This window comes from Anguilla anguilla, chromosome 5 (genome assembly GCF_013347855.1).
Source record: "Anguilla anguilla isolate fAngAng1 chromosome 5, fAngAng1.pri, whole genome shotgun sequence".
In the NCBI taxonomy this organism is placed as follows: Eukaryota; Metazoa; Chordata; class Actinopteri; order Anguilliformes; family Anguillidae; genus Anguilla; species Anguilla anguilla.
This window is the reverse complement of record NC_049205.1, coordinates 4,510,988-4,525,012: the sequence shown is the minus strand read 5'-3', so window position 1 is coordinate 4,525,012 and position 14,025 is coordinate 4,510,988. Positions and strand designations below refer to the sequence as shown.

The 14,025-nt window shown below is 45.5% G+C and overlaps 1 protein-coding gene across 3 annotated transcripts; it reads left to right on the top strand.

Moving 5' to 3' along the window:
- Nucleotides 1–3,528: 3,528 nt before the first annotated feature.
- psip1a (PC4 and SFRS1 interacting protein 1a) lies at nucleotides 3,529–14,016 on the top strand. Of its 3 annotated transcripts, none has more exons than XM_035417468.1 (17): nucleotides 3,529–3,666; nucleotides 4,433–4,520; nucleotides 4,817–4,893; nucleotides 5,135–5,273; nucleotides 5,958–6,053; nucleotides 6,898–6,969; nucleotides 8,305–8,361; nucleotides 9,117–9,180; nucleotides 9,504–9,609; nucleotides 9,951–10,155; nucleotides 10,361–10,473; nucleotides 10,853–10,908; nucleotides 11,048–11,118; nucleotides 11,278–11,379; nucleotides 11,670–11,865; nucleotides 12,836–12,926; nucleotides 13,074–14,016. In XM_035417468.1, exons 2-17 carry the CDS (start codon nucleotides 4,449–4,451, stop codon nucleotides 13,102–13,104), a joined length of 1,548 nt encoding a protein of 515 aa, XP_035273359.1. In that variant the 5' UTR covers nucleotides 3,529–3,666; nucleotides 4,433–4,448; the 3' UTR covers nucleotides 13,105–14,016. The 3 variants fall into 3 exon arrangements, with proteins under 3 accessions (XP_035273359.1, XP_035273361.1, XP_035273360.1); XM_035417469.1 differs by lacking the exon at nucleotides 3,529–3,666 and adding an exon at nucleotides 3,798–3,961; XM_035417470.1 differs by lacking the exon at nucleotides 6,898–6,969.
- The last annotated feature ends 9 nt before the right edge of the window (nucleotides 14,017–14,025 follow it).

Here is a 14,025-nt window from a genome sequence, read left to right as displayed (position 1 = left end):
CTTCACAGATACTGTATGAGCCCTTAAACAATCAATTCAATTGCCAACTGGCTGTTGAATTGTATTCATGTTCTGTGTGAATACTTGCGATTTCTATCAGAATTCTTGTACATTTTTTTTATATTAAAGATTTATCAGTTACTGGTGAACAGATGCCTCCTGTTTTTCCTGTCTATGGGGATTGTGGGTCCTGCCGCATTACATTACATTACATTACAGGCATTTAGCAGATGCTCTTATCCAGAGCGACGTACACTACATGAACCTGTGACATTTAGGTTACAAGACCAGCTCATTACCCATTATATTACACAACCACCCAGGGGCCATGTTTGGCCAGGGGGCTGCAGAAAGTTGATCAAGGCTATTCAGTGTAGGTCCAGTTAATTCAAAGAAGATACATCCCACAATTAGCTGTCAATTAACTGCACTAGCTTGACCCAATAATTGATTGATTGCATTAATTAAATCAAGTACAGAAGAGTACATCCTGGCCAGGTTAGGCTGTATCAGTAAAAATGTTAGCAATTAAAATGACCTCCAATAAAGCAGCATTTAAAATTTGCGACAGACATTTTTCTGTTTTCTCAGCCTCCAACTGCGACAGTCACACAGTCAGTGGTTGAAATAGCTTGTGGCTGAAATGATTTTAATTTCAGACATTTTATGTATCGTCAGTAACGTGCGAATGTATAATTTTGCGCTTTGACAGAACTGAGCTTCGCTGTTTATTGATTAAGTGCCGCCTTGAAAATATTCTAATGAACTTATGGAAAATATGATTTCTCGGAGTTTGCTACAGCAGACCTGGACCTGGGCTCTTGCACATTAATATTGACACAAACTCATATCCTTCAGCGAAATACTCTTCACAAGGAGGAAGGCATAAAGCGCTCTCATTATTTGAATATACATAAGTGAATGCAGAGCTGGAGTCCTTGAAGTTCCTTAATAATTTCAGCAACAAAAATTACACAAAATTAATTCCTAGTGATTTTCTGTCAGCTGATAGGTTTGGTTGATGGCCATTTCTCTGCAGGAGTTGCTTTGATATTTTTTTCATTCTGCAAGATTTGGATTACCTTGGAAGTAACAGCAATTCATTCTATTTTATTTTTATTTTATGTTACTTATCTTCTAAGCCGCCAAGTGTCACCCAAAAAAACATTCGAGCAGTAGCACTCGCCGGAGGGCAAAAACTATTTATATATTTATTTGATTTGATTATGCAGGTTTGTGGAACCCTGAACCATGACCAGGAACATCTTCGAACTCAGCTACCCGCAGAAGGGACACCAGTTTACAAAGAAATCTTATAAAAGCATAAAAACATCTAAACATTCCTCTCAGAAACACATTTTTCCAAACTTGTGTTCCTTCTGCAGGTAGTTGAGTTTGAAGATACTGTTATTTTGTGATATTTTTTGAGGTGGAGATTTTGGGTCTAGGGGGCTAGAAAAGAACCAAGATCCCCTACCCAGGAAACGAGTTACGCCCTTATTGAAGGTCTGCGGAATGACATTATCTCAGACAGGCGTCTCTGATTTCTGCTACACTGGCTTCAGTGACTGTGTAAGAGGGAACTGCCGGGACCATCCTGACTTTGAGCTCTAGTGCCCCCTTCTGGTTCTTTGAGGTAACACCCTGTAACTTCAGGAAAATTTGAGAGTGAGTTTTTGAGGGGAGAAAGTTTCCAAGGTACAGGCATAATAAAATTAAGAAAAAAAAAGTTATCTCTTCATGTACAACAAAACACATTTTTATGCATTGTTTACAACATTACCAGATGCATGTACTCAAGGAGTGGACAAGTAGGTCCGTTTCCATTACTGCACATCATTGCAAATTTACACTTAACTAACACAAAAATTCCAGAGAAGACAATCGTGGAGGTTCTGTCCCCTGACCCCACATCAAAAAATTTGCCCTGCAAGAAACACAAACTCGGTGCCCGAAGGATCCACAACCGAGAGTGCCCTGAACCTACAGGCCCAGCAGAACAGCTTCCAAAGAGCACAATCTCCCGGCACTGCCGAAACGATTAAGACGAGGACGACATAAATCAGCTTTTATAACTCACCTGACTCATCGGTGGGCGGTATCCGTTTCTGGATTTCATTTATTTTAACTTTTTTTTCCCCCTTGGATTTCATCATGGGCCTAATTATGGGAACTCTTCATAAAAGGATGTTTTACCATTCATTCTAAGCCTTTGGCAAACGACAGAGAGGTCCGAAACGTAAGTAATTTTAATCATAAAAGTTGCATGCACAGCAATAGAGACAGAGTTTTTGTTTTGGTTTTGTATTTCATTTATTAAATTAGCCCAATCATTCAGTAATTGATATTTCAATTACATTTCCTTACAAGTTCATGAATGACATCTGAAGACCGTTTTCATTAAACTTATTGTGGACATAACTACGATTAAATCAGCCTAAATGTATTCAACTCATTTGCTCCTTTGTTCAGTGTAATTAGGTTCCTAGTTCCGGGGTATAGTTCCTGCGGTGGAAACGCGGCTTTAGTGACAAAAAAAACCTGCATACACATCGGCTCTGGAGGAATGGAATTGCCCACGCCTGAACTAACTGCACCCTATCCTCTGCACACTAAGGGTAATTATGTGAGAAGTTCTCCTCACCGAACCCCTGATATTTAGGTGGATCAATGAATTAATCAATAAACATTTAACGTGGAGAAGAGCAGAAACTTCCATGACTCCAGAATCCTAAGCTGGTGTAATTATGTAAATAATTCATTTATTTTTAAGTTTATATTTAACTTTTACGTTACCAGGACATCCCATTGAGATATAGCATATATAAATTAAATTGAGATTTAGACATACAAAATCGCATTAAGGTATATAATTATAAATCCCATTGATTTATCAACGACACATTTGCTCATTTTATACTAAATATGTATCTACAGTATTAATTCCACAATTCACACTACACTGAATGATCCTGTACTTCTCACAAATGCAAGCCTCGTGTTCATTATCATTCAATATAATCATAAAATAATAATTTCTTTATCTACCTATATTTTTCGAAATTGGAATTTAATTATCTCGCATTTAAATAGCCTACTGAGCATCAGTGCGATCATCTTCACCTTTTATTCCTAGAAATGACATCGGGTTTATCATTTCCTGGTTCATGGCTCTGAAAACGGGAAAGAAGCGAGTACAACACCGAGGCCGTTTTACCGTCATACAGTCTGAAACGCTGAAATTGCGGCGTACAGACAATATTTACAATTGTTCACAAAGTTTCAAAGACGGGTTGTTGCATCCCTCATTTCAAAACTCCGTCTGCATTCATCATTAACCATTTAAAGAACCCAGCTATTCTGTTCTGTTTTGCGCATTTGACTTAACCTTACGGTCCTGAACCAAAATGAGGTGTAAATATTTCAATAAAGTTCTCTTTCGTTTCAAAAGTTATACCTTGGTGTTACTTCAGGTCTGAAAAAGACTTTAAGTAATATAGTAATGTAGTTTGACGCTTAATACAGCGGCACAAGTCTTACAAAACAAATCAGTTTCGGTTATTTAGAAATCGTCCCCCCCATTCGGAACAATCATAGAGCAGTCCGTCGCTTAGCTGCGCGGGAGTACAGGGACTTGGTTTGCAGTGTGTGCTTCTGTCGATTGGGGTAAGCATAGAACCTTTTCACTAATGCTAATGTTGAAAATGCCATTGTGATCGTAGACACGCGGATCTGTAATACATGTTTCTTTCTCTGACATATTCTACGTTTAGCCTCTCAAACTAGAATGCATATTTTGTGGGGAGGACTTGGGTCGTTTATGTCACCGGAAAATACAAGCTAGCTAACGTTACGTAGCTAGCAAGGGTAGGATAAGCATCTATTTATTTACCTTCGAGGACCTGCTCAATGTTAACCAGGTGGACGACCTGCAATGGAATATTCGTTGCTGTACGCTACAGTAAACATTTGTAGTGCACGCTTCGCTTGTTTGTGTGGATGGTTGGTAAATGTGACCGGGATCGGGGGGAGGGGGGGTCAGCTCGTGGACACTCACCTCCCTGCAGAGCGCAGTGCAGCGGGGAGAACACTGCTGCTGCTGCTGCCGCTGCCGCGGGGGGCTGAACTCGTCTTGGGCGGCACGGGCCCACGTGCACGCTCTCGCTCTCGCTCTTTGCATTCAACCGTAGTCTATGCATTCAACAAACTTTTTTCCAATAAATGAAAAAACTTAAAACATTTTGTTTCTGTTGCGTGCATTCGAAAGTTTGTTTTATCACTATTTTAGAGGGGATGGGGTGGTTGACAGTATTATAATAATAATAATAATAATACAATAATAATATAACAACAATAATAATAATAATAATTATTATTATTATTATTAATAATAATATTAATAATATTGTCTTGTTTCCTGTCACACTATTAGAATCACCAACTCCAAAATGACTCGAGATTTCAAACCTGGAGACTTGATTTTCGCCAAGATGAAAGGATATCCCCACTGGCCAGCCAGGGTAAGCGCACGCATTCTCCTTTACTGAAGCTGACTACTATCGAGACCGAACCTGTAAGAGTCTTCTGTGTTTTTGTTTTTCTTGTTTGTAATTGAGAACTCAGTGCAGTCCCGTTTATAACGTTCACGTTTAGCGGGCCTGTCATCATGCTTTGAGTGACACCATTTTTAGAGCTCTTATGTAAACCGTGCATGTGTGAGTACACGTACATAGATGTGGATGTATGTAGTGCTGTAACCACTGCCTGCCTGTCGGTGTGTACGTGTCTAATGTTCTGATAATGTTCCTTATTTCAGATTGATGAAGTTCCTGACGGTGCAGTGAAACCCTCCAACATAAAGTTTCCCATTTTCTTCTTTGGTACTCATGAGACGTAAGTAGAATTAGATATTTTCGGCCTTCGTTGTTTTCTCAGATGAACTGCATTTATTTTTTCTTGGTGTGTCACTGTGCAAAGTAACCCCCCCAAGTCTAAAATTGTGGATTTGGGGGTTACTTTGCATAATTAACGATTAATGCGGTTCTTCAGAAAATGTGAATGAACACCAGCCCTGAGAGGAACATTTAATGGGGTAAAATGTTTTTATTTATAAATATCTTTTTTTTGCATTTAGTGCATTCTTGGGACCCAAAGACATATTTCCTTACTTGCCGAACAAGGAAAAATACGGAAAACCGAACAAAAGGAAGGGATTTAATGAAGGCCTGTGGGAAATAGAGAATAATCCGAAGGTGGAGCTGACGGGACAGAAGGTATGTCGCTGCGTCTCCGTGGTGACACAAGTTTGATCATATTCGCAAGATCATGTTCACAAGAACAGTTTGCTGTTCAGCAGGTGCCCACTATACCAAGGGCCAGTAGTGCTCAAGCTGAAAGCCCATTGCTGCATTTTCTTTATGGTAATTGTCATATTTATGGTCCAATCTTTATTACTCTTTATGATGATATTATATTATATTTAGGGTGCCAAAAACATGCAGGTCGTACACATCCAGCACTGACACACTGACCTCAGTACCAGCACTGACACACTCTCCTCAGTACCAGCACTGACACACTGACCTCAGTACCAGCCCTGACACACTGATCTCAGTACCGGCACTGACACGCTCTCCTCAGTACCAGCACTGACACACTGACCTCAGTACCAGCACTGACACACTCTCCTCAGTACCAGCACTGACACACTGACCTCAGTACCAGCACTGACCCACTCTCCTCAGTACCAGCACTGACACATTGACCTCAGTGTCAGCACTGACACACTCTCCTCAGTACCAGTACTGACACACTGACCTCAGTACCAGCACTGACACACTCTCCTCAGTACCAGCACTGACACACTGACCTCAGTACCAGCACTGACCCACTCTCCTCAGTACCAGCACTGACCCACTCTCCTCAGTACCAGCACTGACACACTGCACGCTTTGCAGATGAGGCCCGTTGGCATGGCGACGGACAGCGGCCCAGAGCAGGAGGAGGAAGAAGGGAAGACGCCAGACAAGAGAAGAAAGTCCTCGTCTGCTAAAGTAAGAGAGGGGTCGAGGGCGGAGGTGTGAACTGAAGAGGAAGGAGCCGGGCGCAGGGCTCAGGGTTGCCATGTTCTGCAGCTGATTCGCTGGTCTCTGACGTGGCTTCCTGTGTCGTCAGGGTCGTGTTTTGGTGGCCGCACCGAAACGTGTAATCTGGGTGCGAGCATTTCTCACCATTTCCAAAATAATAAAGCATTTTCTCCTGTGCAGTTGTTGGACGGATATAATGTATATTGAGGTTAGGTGGAGCTTGGTTGACTGACATTTTTTTTTTCATTTATCTCAACCAATGATTGTGATAATACCGTTTTTTGCAGTATAGATTCACACCCAGAGGGCAAGACATGAGAACTTTGTTCCAGATCGTGCTGGAAGATATGCCTGTTGCCTGCAGATGGGTGTTCAGAGATCATAATAGCATTTTGGCTCAGGAGCGCTGTTTAACGCAGAAACCCGTGTGCAGCAGCCTGTCCTGTCCTGTTCGGTGCCTAGCCTAGGCCATCCGGTGCCAGTATGTCGCATCCGGTACTATCTCCTGCCAACCTGTGCCAACTGGTGCAAGCCTGTGCCGACCCGTGGTAGCTTGTGCCACTTGGCGCTAGCCTGTGGCAACCTGTGCTATCCGGTGCTAGGCTGTGCCAACCTGTGGTAGCCTGTGCCATTTGGCGCTAGCCTGTACCAAACAGTGCTATCCAGTGCTGTCTGGTGCTAGCCTGTGCCAACCAGTGCTATCCGGTGCTGGCCTGTGCCAAACCTGTGCTGAGGGGCAGCAGACACCAGAGGCGGAGCCTCTCTAACTGTGTGCCCCGCGCACCTGTGTGTTTGGTCACTCTCGGTCCAGGTGGGCGGCAGTGAGGAGGAGCAGGAGGCGGAGTCCGGGGTCATAGATGCACCTCTGACCCCAACCGAGGATGTAGGTACACTGCATGGGCCCCCAACCCCCCCCGCCCCCCGCCCGGTCACTGCGGGGAGACATTTCATGACGGGACGTTAGGGGATGTGTTTCTGATTGTTTTCGGATGTTTTGGGATTTTATTTTAGTTTCATTTTTTTTGGGATGATGTTCTCGGTGCGTCAGTGTGGGGACACGGTGGCTAAGCATGCTTTTTAGCCCTTGGCGGTGGGGAAGCTGTCGCTAAGGTGACGGTCTCTGTTTTGCTGCATCTCAAGCTGTCTCAATCACATTTTTTTCGCCAAAGTCAGAGTACCTCTGTAGTGATCGGTACCTTGTGCAGTCAGAAAGGGGCAACATCCCAGCAGGATGTCATACGGAGTGTTAAATGTGTTATCAGACACAGCACTAAACCCTTTGTGCAAAAGTCCTGTCTGACCTTAAATGTAGCCCATTCAGTGTAAACATTGTTAACGGTCATTGGTCTGTGTACAGGCGTGACAGAGTTCTGCGGGTATGTGGATATCTTTATTAATTGCCAAAACAAAATGTGTGTAGATGTGATGTGTTTTTATTTTTGGGGGGATTTTTCAGTTGAATTTTCCCAATCCCTACAGACTGAGGATTTATCTGTTGCTTTATAATTGGTCCTGGTGAGCTCTGAAGCGCATTTATTCACAAGTCCGCTGAACTCTTTCATCTCTGTGTGAATGAGTGTTTTTTTTCCGTTCTGACTGGTGTGCATGCTGACGACTGCGAGAATATCTGGGGTTTTCATCATCTGTGTTAAGAGACTGCACTTCGCATTTAATAATGATTGCGGCTGTGTGTATATTTGTAAAAAGTGGTCTGATGCAGGTTTTCGTGGTCTCTGTCAGTGAATGAATCCTTGCAGCTGGTACTAGAGAAATGAATTCCAGAGCGGATGTCTCTGTGTGCACTCAAGCAAGGATAAGTTATGGGCTTACAAGAAGCGTTTTACTCTGGCTTCCATCAGTGTTTAACTGATTTACACTCAGATACTTAACCCGAGTGTAAATAATCAGTGTTTTATATCTGCGTATCAAACCACTTTAGACAAAGCCTACGTACACAAGAGGAAGGTGTGTCGTCATCCTCACCTTGCATGCTGTCTTGTTTGGGATGGATTACGGGGATGGCATTTTTTTTTTTGACTGAAATGTTTATTCAACATGAATGGATTTACTGTTGCCCTCAGTCCTGTAGGTGGTGGTAAAGTATCATCAAACAGGTGATGAGTTGGTTCCAAAACGTAGCCCTGTTAACCCTTTGACTCATTGCTTTTTTATGCTGCTGTAAGAGCACTTGTTTTTTTTTTTTTTTTTTAACGTTTAGGCTCAGAAAGGTACCACTGACACTCCACCAAAACCCAAACGGGGAAGGAAGAAAAAGGTCAGTTTCATCCGTCAGTCTCACACACACACACACACACACACACACACACACACCTTGCGTTTACATTACGTCATTTAGAGGTGCTCTTATTCAGAGCAACTGGCACAGATTACATTTTAAAGTACAGCATGTTTATACAGCTGCATATTTTACTGAAGCACTTCAGGTTAAGTACTTTGCTGAAGGATACAATGTTAGCACCCCAGCTGGGAATCAAACCCATGACCTTTGACCCATTAACCGTTGCAAGCCCAATTCCAGAGCTGTTGTACTGTACCGCAACCCCGTATGACGGAGGACGGAGTGTGGCACAGTGGGTAAGGAACTGCGCTTGTAACCGAAAGGTTGTAGGTTCGAATCCCGGGTAAGGACACTGCCGTTGTACCCTTGAGCAAGGTACTTAACCTGCATTGCTTCAGTATATATCCAGCTGTATAAATGGATACAATGTAAAGTGCTAAGTAAAAGTTGTGTGAGTCGCTCTGGATAAGAGCGTCTGCTAAATGCCTGTAATGTAATGTAATGTATGAATCACAAGTACGTGTGAATTATGCTTGTACATCTGCAGCACTGTGCGTGTACATGTCTCCGTGCACACTGTGTGTGTGTGCCTGTGCCGGTGTGCAGGCACACACACACTTGAATGTTACGTAAGGTGAAAAATAAGGCTCACTGGACACTCATGGTTGGTTTTGCTCAGACTACGCTTTGGTGAATTTGTTAAAAATGTTTTTTTTTTTGTTTTTTTTCAGAGCGAAGTGGAACAGGATTCAGAAAAAGACGACGAGGCCGCCAGCCCTACGTCTAGCCCTGCAGGTAAAATGGAAACGCCCCGTGTCCAGTGTGTGCGTGTTTGTGTGCTTACTTCTTGTACGAAAGGCGGTGTATGTGTGTGGTATTTAATGTTGTGAGTGCGTGTGAGTGCAGTATTAAAGACTGTGTGTGCGTGTGCATGAGTGTGCACGCATTTGTGTGTCTGTGCGCCTGCATGTACGCAATATTGTCTGTGTTTGTGCGTGTGCGCAGTATTAGTGTATGTCTTTGCATGCAGTATTGAAGTGTGTGTGTGTGTGCGTATGTGTATATTAAAGTGTGCGTGTGTATTAATGTGTGTGTGTGTGTGTGTAACTCTTTTTTAGGTGGCGAGGCCACTCCTAAACGTCGAGGCAGAAAGCCCAAGGCGGAGAAGATGCTGTTTCTGCAGCAGCAGGCGTCGCAGGACCTGCGCAGCTCCAGCAGTGAAATGTACTCTTCCTCACGCATTCCGCATGCGCAGACGCACACACGCAGAGGGTGTCTGCGCAGTAGGGTACAGAGTCAGAGAGAGGAGTATACATGCAGGGGTGTATGTACAGTTAGTCTGTGCAGTAGTGTGTACATTGATGTAGACGGTTCATACACATCTGTGGGAAGCGGTGAGCTGCCTGTTTTGCACAGAACCAGAGCTTACACGTTCTCTTATTCTGGAACCTTCTGCTGGAACCACAGCTTGCTCAACCGGCTATGGTGTGTGTTTGGTGTGTGTTTGTGCATGTGTGCGTGCGTGTGTGCTTGTGTGTGTGTGTGTGTGTACGTCCTGGTTTCAGGGATGTGGTGGAGATGGACAGAAAGCGGAAGAGGGGAACGGAGGACAAGAGCCGGGGCCAGAAAGCGGAGGAGGAGAAGAAGAGCGACGGCAGGAGGAGGAGAGAGGAGGAGCAGCTGAAGGAGCAGGAGGGGAAGGAGGAGCCCGAGGGGAAGCGCAGGAGGAACGGCCGAGAGGAGAGCGCGTCCGACACCGAGGATGAGGAGGTGCGTGGCGAAGGGGACGCAAAGTAAACGCTTCAACTCAGCGGAAACGCTGGGGGTTTAGCTAGAGAGAGCTTTACACGTCGACCCTGTATTTGAACATTTTGTCTAAATCGTTTTAATGAAGTGAGTGCCTTTCTTGTGTGTGTGTGTGTGTTTCGGTAAGAGAGGCCCGGTCTGTGACCTGCACGCGCTTCTTTTAACACAGAAAAGCAAGAGCGCGCCCGGCAGGCGACGCAACGCGGCCAAGCCCCAGCAGGTCTCCATGGAGACGGAACGAGAGGACAGGCGACGCAAACAGGAGGACGGCAAGACCGCTGAGTGAGTCAGTGTGCCGCTGGCCTCCCGACGCGCAGCAGTGTGTTAAACGCTAAACTGTGTTGGGCATGTCGCCGTGTCGAGGGGTCAGCATGTTAATCTGTGACTGAGAGCTAACTGAAATGTTCCTTAGTCCTTTAAGGTGTGAGATCACAAGCATTTGATTGGAACGTTCTTAACCGAGCATTCCGATGCTGATGTCACAGTCTAACGCAGATGTCACAATCACTGCTGGTGATTGAAAGCACTGCAGTTCTAGAACACTGACAGGCAATGGAAGTGAATGCTGCACAAATATGGATAACTGCAGTGAATTGCAGATGATTGAAAGGTGTGTTCTAGTGTGGAATGAAAGGAATATGTTCTTCTCCCCCTCCTCCAGGCAGAACAAAGAGGATGGAAAGAAAGTAGAAGACAGGAAAGGAGAGAAGAAAAAGGGTGAGTGCGCTGCCCCCTGATGGGTTATGCGTGGCTTTGTGTTTTGGCCTGTTGGTGCTCAGTCAGCCAACATGGCTTTCTTATGTCCTGGCCGATTTTCAGTTGCAGTTATTTAAATTTGTTTTTCCCACATATGCAGATTTGTCCACAGAGTCCAGACTGCAGCGATTACATGGAGAGATCAAAGTTTCTCTGAAGATCGACAACCCTGTAAGTGAGACACATAAGCTTTTCTTAGGGAGTGTTGGTGTAACAGAATTGGCTGCTGTAGTTTGAACTCTGAGAGCCAATGGTGTGTGAGCAGGGCTAGGGGATTATGGGTAGAATAAAGGGCTGCGAGTATACAACGACACACTTCTCTCTAAACAGGATGTGAAGAAGTGTCTGGCGGCTCTGGACGAGTTGGGCACACTCCAGGTCTCCACTCAGCACCTGCAGAAACACAGCGAGCTCATCGCCACCCTCAAAAAGGTATGGCAGACCCCGCCCCCAGCATCACATGGTACATCGTCCAATAAAGCCACAGCAAATAAAGTGTTAAGACAGTAAATATTGGGCAGGTGGGTGGGTTTGAGTGTGTTGTATCAGACAGGTGGGCGGGGTTTGAGTGTGTTGTATCAGACAGGTGGGCGGGGTTTGAGTGTGTTGTATCAGACAGGTGGGCGGGGTTTGAGTGTGTTGTATCAGACAGGTGGGCGGGGTTTGAGGGTGTTGTATCAGACAGGTGGGCGGGGTTTGAGGCTGTTGTCTGCGTTCGGCAGATCCGCAGGTTTAAGGCCTGCCAGGACGTGATGGACAAGGCCACCATGCTGTACAATAAGTTCAAGACCATGTTCCTGGTGGGGGAGGGCGACTCCGTCATCAGCACCGTCCTCAACAAGTCCCTGGCCGAGCAGCGGCTGCACGAGGAGGCCAAGCGCGGTGCGCTGAAGAAGGCCGAGCAGGAGCAGAACGCAGGTGAGCAACACTGCACCTGGACATTTACACACCTGAGCAACTACACACCTGTATCACTACGCACCTGGACCGCTATAGACCTGTATCGCTATGCACCTGTGTGACTACACACCTGTATCGCTGTGCACCTGTATGACTACTGACTATGGGTCACAACGCATCTAGATCACTATACACCTGTATCACTACGCACTTGGACCACTACACACCTGTATCACTATGCACCTGGGGCACTACGCACCTGTATGGCTGCACACCTGGAACACTGCACACCAAGGAACTATGCACGTGCATTGCTATACTCCATCACCCACAATGCACTCCTCTTACTACAGAACTCCATCAGTACATCGCTAGTGTGTGAAAGCTTGGAGGCAGAGAAATATTAGTCTCATTTACTGTGAATGTGTTGAGTGGCTGAGTAATATTGTTCAGTATTGGTGACTGTCTTAGGCTGTAGGCTGTGGGGCGTGTGACTGCGTTGGTCGGTGTTAGATTGCGTTAGACCGTACGTAGGCTGCGGTGTGGAACAGGGTGTCAGCAGGCATCGGCTAGAACGGTGGTTTCGCAGTGCGTTAGGGTGAAGCGCTAGATTCTGTAGCCCTTGTGTTCGATGCAAATTCGGCGAATCACAGGAACCTCGGCGGTTGTCCGCCCCATGCTGAAGAACTCCGAGCGGATATTTCCGGAAATCGTACTGGAGAACAGAAGGGAGTGTTGTTTGGAAATTAGCTTTGGCTAAACGGGCGTGGCCAGAGCATTAGGTGCTGTCATCTCTCTGGTGTCAGTGTTCACTGTGCTTGTCCCTTTCAAATAAAAAAGGGAGGGGGGGGGGGTTCATCATTTTGCGACTTTTGTAAATCAGTTGATCAATTATAGTGTGTGCGCAAACTATTTGTGATTTTATTAGTTATGACTCCTGCTTATTTGTAGTTCAGAATACATTTGTGTGTGTGTGTGTGTGTTGCAGATAAGACTGTAAACGGGGACAGCAGCTCTGAGGAGAAGCAGGACAGCCGAGAGAAACCTGCAGAGGACGCCGCAGCGCTGGAGCTAAACAGGTGAGACAGGGTGGGGCTCAGGTGAGATGGGGGTGGAGCTAAACGGATGAGACAGGGTGGTGTGGGGCGGGACTCAGGTGAGACAGGTGGAGAATGTGTCACAGTGCCTCCTGTATTCTCAGATGTTTGTTGCCTTGGTGATTTCAGTGTTCCTAAGGCCCAGGAGGAGTCTGCCTGAAGCTGAAGCCACACATGCAGCCCTGGAAATGAAGTCAAAGAGCCTTACTGAACCAAGTTACCCCACACCAAAACCCCCACTGTGCAATCCGAGGAGAAGCCCCCCCCCCCCCCCCCCCGTCTGCCTCTGGATACCAGCCACCTGTAGGGCCTGCTGTGATTTGGTCTGTGTTTTAGATTTTTAAGTGTTAATGAGTGTCTCTCCGTCACGATCATTTCAACCGAAGTGCTCCCCCATCGTCCCCCCGCCAACGTCGTCTCGGCCCTCGCGCACCTCTGCTTCCGTTGCCCGCCATTTTAATTTTCCCGCCTTTTTTTTTTTTTTTTTTTTTACCTCGCAGCCGCCATTTCTGTATTTCTCTGTAATGAAGGATCCACGGCAGCTTGCAAGGCTGTACGGTGGCGAACGCGGTCTACGGTCTGTCGCTAGGACACGCTTTCCGCCAGCGTTTTTTAAACATTCCCGTGTGTACGCCCCTCTGCTCACGCCTTTACATCCCGCAACACCTCGCGCATAACGCAGCTTTTCGCCCAGTTCCGGAAGTAGACTTGTAGACTGTGTGGCTCGTCCCGAGTACTCGTGCTTCAAGTAGCCGAAGAGGAGTTGTGTCTGAAAACATTTGCACACTCGTGGTCCATCTCCTTTCTTTAGTATAGATTGTACATATTTCTTAAATCCGTCATTTCAGAGCAGTTGTACTGCCAAAGGAAGAGTTACTGAATAGTGTGCCAAGGTTTTATTTTGCCAACTTACTGTATGTTGTTCTGTTGTGTTTTTTTTTTGTTTTTTTTTTAAACGTCTGCCAGTTTAAAAGTTGCCCATTTTTCTGACTCATCACTGTAAATAAGAGTATTTTTGTGTGTGAATCTGTTTTTTTCCTCCATTAATAAAAGCAGTAACCTTCATCCATAACACACCGTG